This window comes from Plectropomus leopardus, chromosome 21 (assembly GCF_026936395.1).
Source record: "Plectropomus leopardus strain MGB_pleo_1.0 chromosome 21, ASM2693639v1, whole genome shotgun sequence".
NCBI classification, from domain to species: domain Eukaryota; kingdom Metazoa; phylum Chordata; class Actinopteri; order Perciformes; family Serranidae; genus Plectropomus; species Plectropomus leopardus.
In genome coordinates, this window is record NC_142196.1 from 20,713,291 (window position 1) to 20,729,233 (window position 15,943).

Sequence of the window (15,943 nt, forward strand, 5' to 3'; positions counted from 1 at the left end):
CATTTTTTATCCAGTCTAGGGCTGTCCCAAAAACCAGTTTTTGGGCATTGAAGCTTCAGTGAGAAATGTCTGCTAAAAGCTGAAACTTCAAATTTTGAAACTATTCCAAATGTTTGACTTTTTCATCATCTTCATAGTGTATCTGCAACCATGTCTGATGCCCATCTCTGAGAAAAACTGATAATAATTAACTTTTTGAGATGTGTTCAATATCAGTTTTTTTATGTTGCATTCAGACATCTTTCACAAGCATTTAAACCTTTGAAACCTGAGCAGAACAATTTGATTTCTTGAGAAAACATGGCTAAAAAGGCAATGAGCAACTTGGCAAGAGATGTCCAGCAAATTGCAAGAGATTGGAAAAGGTGACATCAGCATGACCTAAAAATTAGTTTAAAAAAAGTAAACAATTGAAAATAGGGAAAATGTATTGGAAAAAAAATATTTTAATGTAAACATACATGTTTAGTGTTTTTTAATTTTTGGTTTGTCTGTGTTTTGTTTATGTTTCCCTGTTATAGTTTCTCATTTCTGATAATTTTCTGGCCATTTTCATGTAATGTTTTACTAAATTCCTCCTAATTTTGAGTAATTTTTTGTTGAATTTCTTTTGCCTTCGTTGCATATTTTTAAAAAAATCAAGCCAGTTTGCTTAGGTTTTAATTGAGTAATCAAAATGAATAACGTTTGATTACGTTTTCTTAATTTATGGGCTATTTGTGATTTAAAACTGAGAATTTGAATACTTATTTGGCAACAGTTGAAGCTTCAGCGCTGAAGCATTTGGGTCAGTCCTAATCCAGTCACACTCTTACACACTTGCACTGTGAACTTACTGATACTGTGTACTGCGGCTCCTCTCCGGTGTGCTGAATGTAAAGCTGCTCTCGCTCTATTTCCTTAATGCACACCTCGCTCTCTGAGAATCACAGAAAAGCTCCGTGAATTGCCCTCTTTGCTTTCTTTCTGGGTTTATTCCCCTCTTTCCCCCGGCAGTATTTCTTTTGTCTGTTCGTAGGCTGCCTCTCTCTCTCTCTATCTCTCTCTGTGTCTCTGCATGCTCACTAATGTGTTAAGTGCATCTCCTGGCCTGCTTGGTGGTGGGTGTGGTGGTTGGGGTGGAGTGGGCTGAGCCTGTGTGCTGCAGCGTATCAGCCGACGGTAAGAGCTGGTACTGTCGGGTCAGCGCTGACCTCTGCTTGTCACTTTGGACCAGAGTGCAGTTTTTAATATTGTGCATGCCTGAAAGCTAATCTGAAAACTAATGATTCAGTTATTCTTTAGTACTTCCTCACTTGCCTTTGTTGACTTAAGATCAACATTTTTGGAGAATCACCATTTGTATTTTAAGTAAACAAAGGCAAAAAGGGTGGAAAAGTGGTGATTACATAAAAAAAGAGCAGCATTATCTAACTTTAGGGAATTTCATGACTTTTTTTGGGTAGAATAGCTTTGCTTGCTATTAGCTTTTCTCCTTCAGGAAAGATCTGCCAGCTAACACTGCCAGCAGCAGCCCACTGTTTCCCCGCTCCCTCTTTTTCTCCGCCTGTTCCTGTTGCGCTGTATCAGTGTTGGGGTCTTCTCAAAGTAACAGCATTCACTTCGGTGCACTCACAATCTCACATTGAAATAGAAATCTAGATGTTAAACAGATAGTATCAGGTGGCAGCATGCCGTTTTCAGCATGTATTTGTTTTCTAATGTTCATGGTGCCGATGGTAAATGTGGCCCATTATCACTGCGAGCGTCCTGGTGGGCTGACACCCTCCGTGGTTGGTTTTATCGATCCAGATCAATGGTGTAGACATGACAGAGGCCAGGCATGACCAGGCAGTAGCGCTCCTTACTGGCACCTCCCCCACCATCGCCCTCCTGGTGGAGCGAGACCTGAGTGCACCAGGCGGCTCTCCAGGTCAGTCTAGGGCGCGAGCCCACTCCCCTCCTCCCCCAGAGCCCTCAGATTCACCGGACCAGGAGGAGGACGGCCTCACCCTTCATGGCAACAACCTGAGCCGGATGGAGGACGAGTATCCCATCGAGGTGAGAGCTCTCAGCAGCGACTTCCGTGCTTTAACATGTTGAATAGCTTTTAAGTTTTATTGGACCGTGAAGGCATTCAGCGTTAATGTTTGTTTATTTGGCCCGCGCCTTATCCTTAATGCTGTCCAGTTCCAGAGAAGATGGTGCATGGTATGAAGGCTCGGCCTACTTTACATCATGGTGCACTTTAGAGCGTAGCATTTCAAGTTGTCAATAATGCAGATATAGTGCGCTTTACTTAAAGGTGTAGTTGAAATCGTTTGAATTGGGGTTGTATGAGGTTCTTATCCTTCATCAGTGTGTTACAGTAGATGTCAGTCGGCACGGCCCCAGTTTGGAGAAGCAGGCTGGCGTACCACCACAGAAGCAAAGCGATATACTGCTGTGGATGGCTCAGCAGCAAAATGGTCCTAAAAAATGCATGCGTTTAAGTGTGCGCTATATTTTGAATATTTTTGTGGCTTTATTTTTCCATCAGACAGCCTCTTCTGATGAAAACCATTAATGTTCCCCATCTATACTCTTGTCAAAGTCACCAGACTCCATTGAGGAAAAACGGTAATTTAAGCTTGTTGAACGCAGGAGCTGCTGGTGGTTTACTTTGTGTAATCGTGTGACTTTGGTGAATCCAAACTAACCCTTTAAAATGAAAAAGTCGCACAATTACACAAACGAAGCAACAGTTAGAGGCAGAGCAGCAGCTCCTGTGTTCAGCACTGATAAATAAGTGTTTTTCTTAAAGGAATCTGGCTTTGAAGAGAACAATAACGGCTTAATTTTCCTGTTGAAAATAGGTGGCTAAAATAGGTTTTGCTGCAACTCTCCTCCACAGCAGTGCATAGCTTAGCTTTTGTGTCTGACTCCTGTGTGCTTCTCCATCCAACCCAAACTATTCCTTTAATAGTGGCTTATTCCCATAAAGACATAAATGTGCATCTAGTAAGTTGGTGTGTGTTAATTAGACTAATTATAGACGTAGACTCGACTGTAACCTGATGCTTAATTGGTTAACTTGTGTTTGATTTAGGCGAAACATTTTAAAATCCCCCGCTGCAACAAATCTAATATCTCTGATCCTAACAGGAAGTGACCCTGGTGAAGTCAGGTGGCCCTCTAGGCCTGAGCATTGTGGGAGGAAGTGATCATGCCAGTCACCCGTTCGGCATCAATGAACCTGGCGTTTTCATCTCAAAGGTACGACTTTTACAGAGTCACGAAATCTTTAATTTCTATAAACAGATATTTACACACAGTATGTGTGCAGAATCTGTCGACAGCTGACAAGATTTTGGTATCTGAAGCTTTCTGGTTTCTGTTTGTAGTCTGAGTCGTAAGGACCAGCATGTTTAAGCAGCAGGTAAACAGATGGGATGCAAAGAGGTGGAACGTGTTGGCCAAAATGCAATTTAGAGCGCATCCGCTGTCGTGTGACGATGATTTCGCTTTTTCTAAAATGTACCTGCAGTCACATCTGTTGATAGAGATTATGTGAAATCTCAAGAGGAAGCGTTGGTCCCCAAACCCCCAAAATACTGGCAAATCAATGCATATTTCATGTCTCACTTTCTTGTTTCATCAGGTGATTCCTCACGGTCTAGCATGTCAAAGTGGACTGCGCGTCGGAGACCGAATATTAGAAGTGAACGCCATCGACCTGCGTCACGCCACACATCAGGAAGCTGTGCGAGCGCTGCTGGCCAACAAGCAGGAGATCCGCATGTTAGTGCGGAGGGACCCTTCACCGCCTGGGATGCAGGTGAGGCCATCAGCTAATCCAAATAAATGTATACTAATGTACCCATATGAAAAAAATGGAAATCCGCACACTAGCATATGCTCCCAAAAGATTTCTTAAATACCTCCACACGCGTGATGTTTCGGGCAATCTCCCTTCCTCAGACGCTGCTGAATTATTTTCTTTTTTACTAATGTGTCCATAACATGAGAAAATATTCACATTACTGCGCCTGATGAGCTGTGTTTGTATCTTCGCAGGAAATTATGATCCAGAAGCAGCCGGGCGAGAAGCTCGGCATCAGTATACGCGGAGGGGCCAAGGGCCACGCAGGAAACCCCTTCGACCCCACAGACGAAGGCATCTTCATCTCCAAGGTTCTGATATATTGTCCTTTGTTGGATTGCGTTAGAGTTACGAAACTTTATTTAAACCGCGTCCATCAAACTGAGAACTATGAGCGTGCTCGGTCTTGACCGATGTCTACAGAAGTTAAAAAGTAATGCAAATTCCTACTGAGAGAAAAGAGGGATGTAAAGTAAAGACAAAATTTAAGGGTGGTATAAAGGTTGACATTAACAGGATATTTCAGCACATCAGCTTGACTTTCATCTTTATTTTGTATAATCACAGGCAGTTACAGTCATCAAACTAACCTTTATATAATCAAACAGGTGAGTTCAACCGGCGCAGCAGCAAGAGACAGCCGACTGCAGGTCGGCATGCGTATCCTGGAGGTGAACAACCACAGCCTGCTGGGGATGACACACACAGAGGCGGTGCGAGTCCTCCGAGCTGTGGGAGACTCTCTGGTCATGCTGATATGTGACGGCTTCGACCCACAAAAAGTGGCTGCCGTGGAGGTGAGACACATGAGTGGTTGGATTTTGGTCTCTACTGCACTGGATATGTTTTTAAAGCAATTTTCCATTTGCTTATCATCTTTTTATCTCTTTGTTATGAAACTTTGCGTCATAAATTAAAAAATGCAGCGGGAAGATCAGATGCACCAAGTACCTCAAGAATAATAGTCAAATACTTTAATTCTCAGAAAACCGGACATGTTTAAAAAAAAAAAAAAAAAAAAAGTTTTTTTCATCCAAATTTTATTTTTTTTTGTACATTTTTTCTGTGACTGAAAACACATCTGTCCTCTTCAGTGTCATTATGCGCCAAAGGATAAACTGTATCCGTCCACTGCGACACCAAATAGTGATTTAATGGAACTCAATATAGGTCTGAAAAAAAAGTTTATTATTAAATGTTCTTATGTGTATTCAATCTATTTGCTCTTAGTAAATGTTTTAAAAACGTGTTTTTAGGAACTTTATTGAGTTCCACTGAATCACTTTTTATCCCGGTGCAGCATGTTGTCCACTGCAGTGAACAGTTATATAACCCCTGCAAATGCAAATATTGGAGAAAAAATAATGGGCTTGATTTTTCATTCGTTAAAAATTAAAACAAATATTTTTCTTTTACTTTGTGATTTAATAATTTAATGACTTTAATTCAAAACTTTCCTTGGGTCCCTTTTAAGGCGTCTCCCGGCATCATTGCCAACCCATTTGCCACTGGCATCGTTCGCAAGAACAGTATGGAGAGCATCTCTTCTATAGACCGCGACCTGAGCCCAGAGGAGATCGACATCATGCAGAAGGTAAAACACAGATCAGACGCCGTTTTACGCACAATCCAGTGACCGCTCTGCACGTTCAACCATATTTCACCATTATGTGTTGCGGTTTCAGTGTCTGCTGCTGCCTGCAGACCCAGACAGCAGCGAAGGTTATCGATTTTGTTAATTATCTCAGTTAGTTGATTATATATATATATATATATGTGTATATATATATATATATACACACACACACACATACCGTATATATTTTAAATATGTTTACTTACAGGACTTCAAAGCATGCCATATACAGTATAGATATTAATTGCAAAACATAAGTCTAATTTTTTTAAATTTCCCATAATTACTTGGATTTGTCTCCACACTGATGATATTTTTTCACTGGTTATATATCTTATTAACAAAGTAAACAGTATCTGTGCAGTTAAGTTCAGATTTAGCACTTTCTGCACACATGACATTCATGCACTGTTTAGGCCGAACAAAGCTCAAAAGCCCTGAGTAAGGGGGAGTGAACAGTGCTGGTTCGCACTGCGGGAAACACGCTGCGCCCCATTCATCCACATTCCAGGAATCAGTTTGGCGATTTTGTGACGACAGTAGTCAAGTCAACACGTGAATCAGCGATTCTGAGCACTGTGCTCCCGCAGCAGTTTGGTGTTAACAGGTGTGAGTCTGACTCACCACGCGCACACCCATCTTTTCGCCACGGCGGCCATAAAGCGCCAGCACAGTTGTTTATTTTGTCCAGATGAGCTTTTGGGAGACTGCCTGTCCTAAAAGAATGTAGGGGCGTGTTGTTTTTTTAAATGCTAGTGTCTGTTGTTCCTCTACGCTTTGATGAATTCAGATTTTTTTTTGTCATTTTCAGTCAGAATATAATTTATGTTTAGCTCAGATTTACTGTATGAATAATAACCATATGTGTGGACTGTAAAGATCTTAAAACTTGCTCTTCTCCAGGAGTCTGAGATGGTGAGAGAGACGTCGCAGTGGGAGCGAGAAGAGATGGAGAAAGTGGTAAGTCAAACTGAAAATCTATGCCTGTTTCTGAAGGCTAGCGGTTAAACTGATAGATCAATAAAGCCAGGCAACAGAATACATTTTTTTGCTCCGTAAATAATGCAGAAGACGAGTGCACGATGCTGTAGGGTGGAGCTTTCAGAGGCAGAAGCTCAGGTTTGTCTGTTAGCGGGTGAATGAAGCTTCTCCTCTGCACCCTGTGTGGATATCGTGTTTGACAGAAGTATTCCCGCAATGTCCCGTCTCGCATGCTTTTTTTTCTGCTCCCTAAGCTAATGAATAGAGTACGTTCTAATGTGTGCGGATTCTATCCTTTCTTTCCCTTCTGTTTTTCTCTCATCTCTCCTTTACTTTTGGCGTGTTTGGTGTGATAAAAAAAAATAAAATCATCCAATCATCCCATCTCCATACCACTCCTCCTCCACTACTGTTTTTCTCCTCTTCATTTCCTGTAACACTTCCTTCCTCTTCAAATCATCTCATTTCACCTCTCATCGCATCACCGTGTGGCTGTGTGTGGTTGGGTTTTTCCCTCCTGTGCTCTCCTCCTCCTCCTCTCCTTCCTTTCTTGGTGAAGGAGCGTATGCGCTTGGAGCGTGAGGAGGCAACTCGCCTGCTAGAAGAGGAGACAGAGGTGAGACACTCCTCATCGGCAGGACTGCAGACAACCTTCCTGTGCAAATAAAACATACCACAGCACTGCCTCCGCAGGATATTACGATGCTGTTTATCCATTTTGAGGGAAAATTGAATCTCCTTTTATGGTTTGTGTAAATAAATCAGTCTTCAGCTGAGTTTAAACTAACTTAGTTTTACCGGAGAAAATCTTATCCAAATAAAAAGTCAGGTTAAAATAGACTTAGAGGTAGATGTGCTCACGGCTTGTTTGTGCAGTTTTTTGTGAGTGGCGAGTCAGCAGGTCGGCTCGTCGCTGCTGGTTAGTCCAAATAAAAGGTGGGTGGTAGCTTAAAGGTTGACTGCAAAGATTTTTCCAAATAGAAACAAACCTCAGCTGTAAGCAAAAATCAATGATGTGAGGCTTGAACACTTATAATAATAATAATAATAATAATTACTGAAAGGGCTGGTTTGAATTTTTTGATGAGGTATGACACTAAAACATACGTACTCAACCCAAATTTGAATGTTTGAATCTAATAAGGAACACTACTGTGAAGACAATGATATAAAAGCCCCTAAAAATAATGGATCCACCTTTTAAAGATTCATATATATTATTGTGCTCAAATGGTAAAACTGCTCACAACACAGGCTACTTTCTCCCCAGGGAGAACATTAGTTAAACCAGAACAAACGCCAGCCTTGTCCTCTTCTTACGTCCGTTTCCTGTTTATTTCTCTGCAGAACATCAGCACTGGACCTCTAAAACTTGACTACAAAACCCTGGCTGCTCTGCCCACCACCAGTCTGCAGAAACTCAACCGGGTAAGTTCTCTTTATGTTTGACGTCTCCGGGCAGCGGCGGAAGATACACACGTTTTTACACTAACGCATCCACACCAATAGGTTTTTGTTTTTTAAAAACTAATTTATTCATTAGTCATTTATTATCCGTTACCACTTATCCTGTTCAGGGTCATGGGGGGGTGCTGTGGTCTATGCCAGCTGACATTGAGGGTTAGGGTTAGTTCTCTTTAAATTCCTTTCAGTGTGTTTGAAAAGAGCGCAGTCCTCTCAGTCTGTAAACTGCTTGTATTTCTGCGTGAGTTATGTTGGAAATGGCCTTCGAGCCTCAGAATAGACCTCTACATGGAATCCCGTGTTTTTACGTCCCCGGAAAACTCTGAGTGACCCAGAGCCGACCAGTTGCCCCTCCAAGAGCAGGAATGTTGACCTTGTTGTGCAAAACCTTAAGACAACGTTACTGACGGCGCCTACGAGGCCAAACCTTAAAACCAAAGACACGAAGACCAACGACTGATCCAGAAGTTTGGAAGAAGATATTTAAGAATCAAGAGCAGAAAAGAAAGAAGCTGTGGGGAGAAAAAAGTGTCTATAAAGTACAAGAGGAGGATTTTAAAGGATCTTGTCCAAAGAGCGGCCGCTGTCCTGGTTGATGAAAAGTGTGAGTGTGTGAAAGAGGTGGTGCGATGGGGGGAAGGGGACAGCTGCCCGCTATCAACCGGCCTATCCTCTGCGATATTTTAAACCTGCATCTGGCTCTGAAGTGGACGGAGTCTCTCGGGTGGGTGGGGTGACAGACAGGAAGGGAGGGAGGGAGGCGTCTAAGAGGAGCGGACAAGTGTTTCAGTCGAAGTTCCCAAAGTCCTCAGAGGAGCAAGTTTGAGTGGACTGTCCTGTTTCCATCCTACAGTGAGTACAGAGATGACTGACTGCCGATTGATCGATTTACTATTTTTTCTTCTTCTTTCTGTCTTGATCCTCACTCTCTCTCTCTCCACTTTATTTGCGTGTCTGTGTTTGGTGAAAAACTGAATATTTTATCATTTTGACGACAATTTAGCCAACGATTTTACCGCTTACTCACTCGTAAATGCACATCTTTGAACTCTATGCATCACCTAAGGAAGAATAATTGCTCTTTTTGAACATTCAGGTCACATAACTTTAGCTGCCTTGACTTTTTGTTTGTGCCCTACTTGTAGATCCCCGGCTTTTTTAGATTGTCCGAGAGAAAGTTAACCTACATTTCTGATGCAGCTGTTAGTGCTCGGCACGTTAAAGCTGGATTTGCTGCTCCAGCACACGTGGTCCTGCTCAAACTGTATCACAGTGACCTCTGAACTTGGTGAAAATGATTGTTTAAAAATGTTTTAAAAAGCTGGCTGCAGTGTGTTTTTAGTCAAAATGACACGTTTGGTGTGATTTTTTTATCAGAATTATGGTGTCAGGCAGGTGTGATGTGCTGCAGAGCTGCCTTGAAATTAGGGGGTTGAGAGTAAAATTGTGTTGATGCTTCGTAGTTTTGAAAGGAACTTTTTGTTTAGTATAAGTTGAAAATTAAAACATTTGCCAAGTGTATTTAAGTGTGCTTCTGACTGCGAGTAGCTGCAACTCGAGTCTCTTTTTCAGGGGCAGATTTAGTGATTTAGGGACTTCAGGCAAACACTTTCTTGCTTTACTTGTCACCCTTTTCTCTGTGGATGTTGGTATCGGCAGTTGCAAGCAAAGTTCTCAAAACTTTGTTTTTTAAGTAAAACTATGAACCATTTACAGGCCGCACAATAAAACCAGCATACCAGCAGCGTGAAAAAGAGCGACTTAAATATACACTTAACTTTAGTTTACGGTGGAGCTTTCAAATCTAATATGATGCTGGATAGTTTAATGAATAATAATGCATCATATTTTAACTGTTACATTTTATAAGTAACGTTGCGTTCACATGGAATCAGCAGGACGGGAGTCAGCACACCAGATTACAGTTTAGTGGACGAGAGCAAGCATTGCCATTTAAATAAAGATATTTTAACTTTTTGTCGTCCTAGGCGATGGAATTTACAACCGCGTGTTACGTAGCTCCTTCAAACAAGGAAAAAACTTTATATTATATTTTTATATTTTAGCATATTTTGTATATTTTATACCATTTCTAGTAAGTAAACAATGTGGCCTCACAATGGCAACATTTTGTGAGGCGTGTTTTATTTTAGCTTTTACCATCTGCATGAATCCATAGAGCACAACGCAAAATGTAAATCTGCAAAGTAACCAGACACGTACCTTTGTCAGCTAAATGTTGCAAAAGTACACAGTAAGTAAGTAGTATACAGTTAAGTTTCATATTTTAAAGTGCTCTGGGGGCATTTTGTAAGTTCAGCTGTTTGTTTGGCAGTTGCCTGCATTGCTTTATAATAAAGTCTGGTCCTGGTGTTTTTCCCCCGTGAACCAAAGTGTATTTCACCTGTGTTTAGTATTTATAAATTTAAAGATATTGTTCCTTCTGTGGCAGAAACAATTAAATGCTGTACTTATTTCGCTGTTTGTCATTGTTGTTTACACTCAACCAACCATTTAGATGGAGACAGACATTCAAATAGACTTTTAACGTTAGAAATATTATAAATAAAAAAAACCACGAAGACGAAACATAAAAAAGAAACATTTTCAGGGCGTAGACAGTATGAATAAAGACTTTTTCAAACTTTAATATGAACTGTTCTCCTTAAATGTTCTTTCGAGAAGTAAAAAATGATTCGGTCCTGGTTCCCGGCGTGGCCCGCAGCTCAGCATATCGGCATGCCAGTTGAACCAGCAGCTTCGCTCTCTTGTCTCACACGAAAAACCCCCCAGCTGTCCCTCACAGTTTGTGTCGAAGCCAAAAGGGCACTCGTTCACATTCCAGCCCACTGACCCTCATCACACCACAGACTCTTTTAGTCAGCATGTAGGGAGGCGCTTTACTGCCCCACAATGCACGTTGTATTCTTAGTGCGGCTATTTTGATTATCACCAGATATGTCAAGGTCGTGTCATCTGGGTCGACTTGAGACATTTTAGGAGGTATTTTCTGTGTGAGGTTTATAAAAACACGACACTTCTTTGGTTGCAGTTACGGTTTCGGGTTTCTTTACACATATTTTCTCCCCTCCGACGGTGACGTCGCCCGCCCTGTATGTTCAGTACAGTAGGAGCTGAAGGAGCCTGGATGTCTCGCTGATCTGATAATATGGTTATTTAAGGCAGAGAGGTTAAGAGCTCGGGCTGCAGTTATGTGTCTGGCGGCGTGCAGCAGCAGTTAACAAGTCTTGAATTATGTGTAACTGAGAGACTTCAGGAAAGCTTTAGTGATGTGAGAAACTCTTTTTAGCAGCTACAGGCTTGAGTGTCAAGTGTCCATTTATAGACACACAGGAATCACCTCATCTTATGTCACATTTAATTTGGGGTTTTGTTATATTTCTATTTATTTTGTCCCCTCTTTTTGCTGTTTAAAATGACACTTATCTGCACATTTTTTTCTTTTTTCTTGCTCTTTTTAATATTTTTTTGTTTGTTCTCTGTACATACTGTACATGTCGTTATTATTATTATTATTATTGTTATTTTATTCTATTCTGTTTTATTCTATGTTAAGCGCCTTCCTTTGTATATATATTTGCATTTATTTTAACAAATATTTTTATTAAGTTGCTCCTCTCTTATTTGCTGCTATAATGAAACAATTTCCCTCACAGGATTAATAAAGTATTTCTATTCTATTCTATTACCTAAAAAAAAAAAAAAATCAAAAAAATGATAATAATAATAATAATAATAATAATACATTTTATTTATGGAGTGTTTTTCAGGACACTCAGAGACCCTTTACAAAGGTCAAGAAAGATAAAAAAAAAATAAAATCTACATAACATTACAATTTCTACAACATTAATAAGACATTAAAAGCAGTAGAACGAAGCTGCCTCTATAGATCATTTTGTATTTACCGTTTCCTCTATTTACAGCTGAGCAGGAGAGCTCTGATTTATTACAGCTCGGCTCTTGATGTCGTAGGTTTGACTTTCAGTTATGATAACATTTTACGCATCAAGTTGAGTGCTGAGGTCTCTGGAGGCTGAAAACAAGTCAGAAACACGAGCCGTCAGATGATAAGACGGGCTGTAAACACAGCAAAGAGAGAAGAGATAAATAAAAATCAACAGTAAAGTTATGACACATCCATTTTAGTTTACAGACCAACTTCCTGGCTCAGCTTCGACCTTCTGTACTGGAATATTTGGCATACACATATTTTTCTTGTAAAGGTGGGATTAAATTGAGCGTCCGGCATTACATTATTCTCCCGTGTTTTAAATTGTGGCGAAAGTCAGCATTTGAGTTTTTTGCCTTGTAGCAGTGTCATACTGCCCAAATCCATTTTTTTGGCAGATTGTATCCAGATTTAAGAACATTTAGACGGCAAAAGATTGTTTCAGTGTTTTCCTGTTGATGAAGTTGTCTTACCCTGATCGTGCGTAAGCCTTGGCTTTACTTTGCTGAAACTTCGCACACTTGTAACCTACTTTCAGAGCAAAAACACGCCGTTGCTTTGGCTCAGTCAGGGATCGATAGTTTCCCTGAATGTTGTTGTCACATGTAGTATGTCAGGACACTTTTTCACGCTTCACCCACCAGAGTTCGCTCGCTGGCTGTAGGTAAATCGTATGTCGCCATATGGAGGTTCAGGACATTCAAGTTAGATTTTATTGTCTTTTGCATCACTCACAACACAATAGAGTGACAGGAGTAGAGTCCATGCAGCTTCTAGCAGAACGCCATGGTGGACCATTTAGAGGACAGCACTCTGCAGACAGATAAAATAAATAGTCTGATGGCTGCACCACAATTTGACAGCGAGATTATTTGGAGGATGAAGAGATGGAGAGATGAACCTCCTCGCTTCCATGTTGGAAAGTTGCGTCACCAGTTACTGATGCTCACATCATCAGCACTGAAACCCGTGCAGAAAGTTAGATCTGATTCTAGAAATCTGATTTTAGCCGTAATGTTCCCAGATCTCAGCAATGACTTTGGTGAGAACAGTGTTATCATAACTAATTTAAAATAATGTCTGAACCGATGAATATTGAGTACATTTGTTAAAAAAAAGTGATTTTCTAATCTCTTTATCATCTTACTTTGCCAGTTTCTCTTCTATTTTTTAAATCTTTTATTTTTTTGAAATTCCACCACTGATAGTTTGTGTGAGTGAGTGAAGTTTTTCCTTATTCTGTCCCTTTACTGTCTCTGTCCTCGCTCTGTCCTTTTGCTCCTGTCCAGTTCTCTACCTCTGTAAGTCTGACTGCTCCCATGGAGGCCCCTCTTCAGGCCCAGTACGGAGCCCCTTTAGAGCCTCTGGGCTTCGGCTTAGTTCACCCCACAAAACCCGTCAGCCACACGGACCCCGAGTCCTGCCCCGCTCTGAACACAGAGCCGGATTATCTCCACGGTTCCCAGTTCTCCCCTAATGGGACGTCCACCTCTGACAGCGCCGGCTCATCAACAACCATTAACTCATCAACATTTGCACCTGAAGAAGAAGAGGAGTGTCTGGTGGACTCTCAGCCCATCTGCTTCAAAGAGAACCCTTTCTTGGTGGCCAATCGCAAAGGAAAGGGTCGTCCCCCCGGGGAGCAGATCCTGTCGGGGCCTCCGGTGGGCTACGGGAAGCAGGGCCAGCTGCAGCCCTGGCTGTTCAGCAAGGCAAGCCGCCTGCCTGCGTGTGGTGTGGAGGCAGCATGGTGTGTCACTGCGCACTGTTTGATGTTTGGCTCACTTAAAATGGATCTTTTGGATCAAGACTTGATGGGAGTTTAAACTTTTAACAATCTGTGCGTCTATCCAAAGTACCACACAGTAACAAGTGTGTGTTTATGTCTTTAGGACGGACGTAAAACTGAATCAACAGAAAATGTCTTTCTCTGCTTCCAGCTCCTGCGAAATATGAATATTTGCTGGTTTATGTTGTCTGTGATTTGTGAACTGAATTTCTTTGAATTTAAAAATAAGACACGTAAAGCAGCTTTAATCAACATTTTGATACATCAAATGTCCAAAAATATTATTATTCCTGGTTAAAGGTATCTGCTGAGAACCTGCGAGAGTGACACATTATTTTGGAAATGTATTTATATATGTAGTTTCTATTTATTCAACACAAAACACACAGCATAGAGATGCTTGCAATAATATTCACATACTAATCCATACTTTAATTATTTTCGTGTCCACATTCTACAGTAATAAATACATCTTCTGTGGCGATATATGCATGATATTGCATCTTTTGCCAGGAGGCATTCATATTTTTTCTCGCTGTTGAGCTGAATCCTCAGTAAATCAGCACTTTCTCAATCTGTGATATTATCCAGAAACATACCCAATATGAACATGTTTTGGGGCATTTTATGAACCAAGCGTTTAACCTGCTGCTTGTTAATAAAAATGAAAGTAAAGTAAATAAACTGCAGCCGTAGATGGATGGTTGAAATCCCTACACTTGGCGTTTATTACTTTTAGCTTTACTGTTTCCACGAGAGGAGGACAAATTAAAAAAAAGCTTTCTGTTCGTGCAAATGTTAACAGCGAAAACATTTTTCTCTGTGTGTTTAGGTTGTGTGTGTTAATCTCAGTGCAACAACCAGCTTAACTGGTGCATGTTTTCACTGTGAGCTCGAAGCTTGTGGCACCTCGTGAGGAATTTGGGCACATAGTCGCTACACAGTCGGGACCAACGGGAATGTGTGTCCCGACAGCTGCGAGGGAGGTCAGAGGTCATCAAGGAACTCGACCTGCAGAGAGTGCATGCTCATCAGAAAGAGCTTTTTGTTGGTTGAATTTACTGGAGAATCTCTTCTCTGCAGGACTAACCAGTGAAACCAGTACGAGTGAAAGTAACAGCAGTTATTAAGTGTGTTTTTTATCTTGTTTTTCCAGGCACCTCCTTCTGATTTCTCCAGGACGGAGAGTCCAATCAGGGAAGCACCATACTCCCCCACAATCCAACCGGTGAGCAGCACTAACACGCAGCACTCCTCCACCATCCTCCTGCCATCTTTTTACTTTATTTTCTCCTTTTCCACGAGTCATTTCTGTCACTGCAGGAGAGGTATTTTACAGCTGACCCTTTTGACCTCTCCTCTAGCCCAGCGAACACTCTTCCAACAGCTCCCTGTATGCAGGCAGGGAGACCCGCTTCGTAAGTGGGTCTTGTGGCCCTCTCTGCTCTGGCCTGGATTTTTAATTTTTTTCTTTTTTTTTAGCATATGTGTCTGCTGTTCTGAGCCTCCATCTGTTAATAAAACTGGTTCAGCTGGTGTCTGCTGCAGTCTGAAAAGCATGTCACTGCTTCTCCGTGACCAGCTGATTACTGATGCTTTGCCTCATGTAGACTGGATGTGGATTCATTGGAGAAATAGATTTTTGACCTTGAATGTCCTTAAAGGGGATCTGTTATGCTCATTTTCTGGTTCATCCTTGTATTTAAGGTTTCTACTCCAACATGTGTAACCTTCATGTTAAAAAAGCACAGTTTGCTCTGATTCCAGGTCTTACTGTGGCACATGATACCATGGAAATCCCAAATGAGGTCCTTGAATTGCTTGAATTTTGAGGGGGGAAAAAAAGTCAAGTACTCAAATGCCTTGTAAATAGTCCCTTTTTTAACAAAGCGCTTAAAACGTCCTTTTTTAGGTTTAAATAAACCACATAATGCTGTTTTTTTTTTGTTTTTTTTTAAATATTTCGTTCATCGAATCATTCAAATTATGGTCAGAATTAGATTTTTTTTTAAATCCTAGTGCGTCATTGTCTCAGTTATAGCGCCGTCTCCTTTCGTCCTCGCATTTATACAAAAAAACTTAATTTATTGTTACTTCACTCCACTCTTAAACCTCTGGCAAAACCAACAACCAATAATCAAACATAGCATGACTCAGCCGGCTTTTCACCTGCTTTCCTCTCTCAAAAGGTGCTCTGATGTCATGTCTGATGTTCTTGATTTTCATTTTGTAATGTCTGTATTACAGACACGTCGCACA

General features: G+C 41.1%; 1 protein-coding gene across 11 annotated transcripts in view; it reads left to right on the forward strand.

The window, feature by feature from the left end:
- Window positions 1-15,943, forward strand: part of scrib (scribble planar cell polarity protein) — a 100,136-nt gene that overhangs the window by 64,024 nt on the left and 20,169 nt on the right. For 5 of the 11 annotated variants that reach the window (XM_088072044.1, XM_088072045.1, XM_088072046.1 and 2 more), the window contains exons 21-32: window positions 1,792-2,040; window positions 2,170-2,190; window positions 3,124-3,234; window positions 3,620-3,796; window positions 4,036-4,152; window positions 4,450-4,638; window positions 5,316-5,435; window positions 6,381-6,437; window positions 7,018-7,074; window positions 7,806-7,886; window positions 13,185-13,607; window positions 14,841-14,912. In XM_088072044.1, the coding sequence (XP_087928170.1) occupies window positions 1,792-2,040; window positions 2,170-2,190; window positions 3,124-3,234; window positions 3,620-3,796; window positions 4,036-4,152; window positions 4,450-4,638; window positions 5,316-5,435; window positions 6,381-6,437; window positions 7,018-7,074; window positions 7,806-7,886; window positions 13,185-13,607; window positions 14,841-14,912 (1,674 nt within the window). Of the gene's footprint in view, window positions 1-1,791; window positions 2,041-2,169; window positions 2,191-3,123; window positions 3,235-3,619; window positions 3,797-4,035; window positions 4,153-4,449; window positions 4,639-5,315; window positions 5,436-6,380; window positions 6,438-7,017; window positions 7,075-7,805; window positions 7,887-13,184; window positions 13,608-14,840; window positions 14,913-15,048; window positions 15,103-15,943 lie in introns of all 11 variants that reach the window. The other 6 variants (XM_088072048.1, XM_088072054.1, XM_088072051.1 and 3 more) reach the window with 5 other exon arrangements.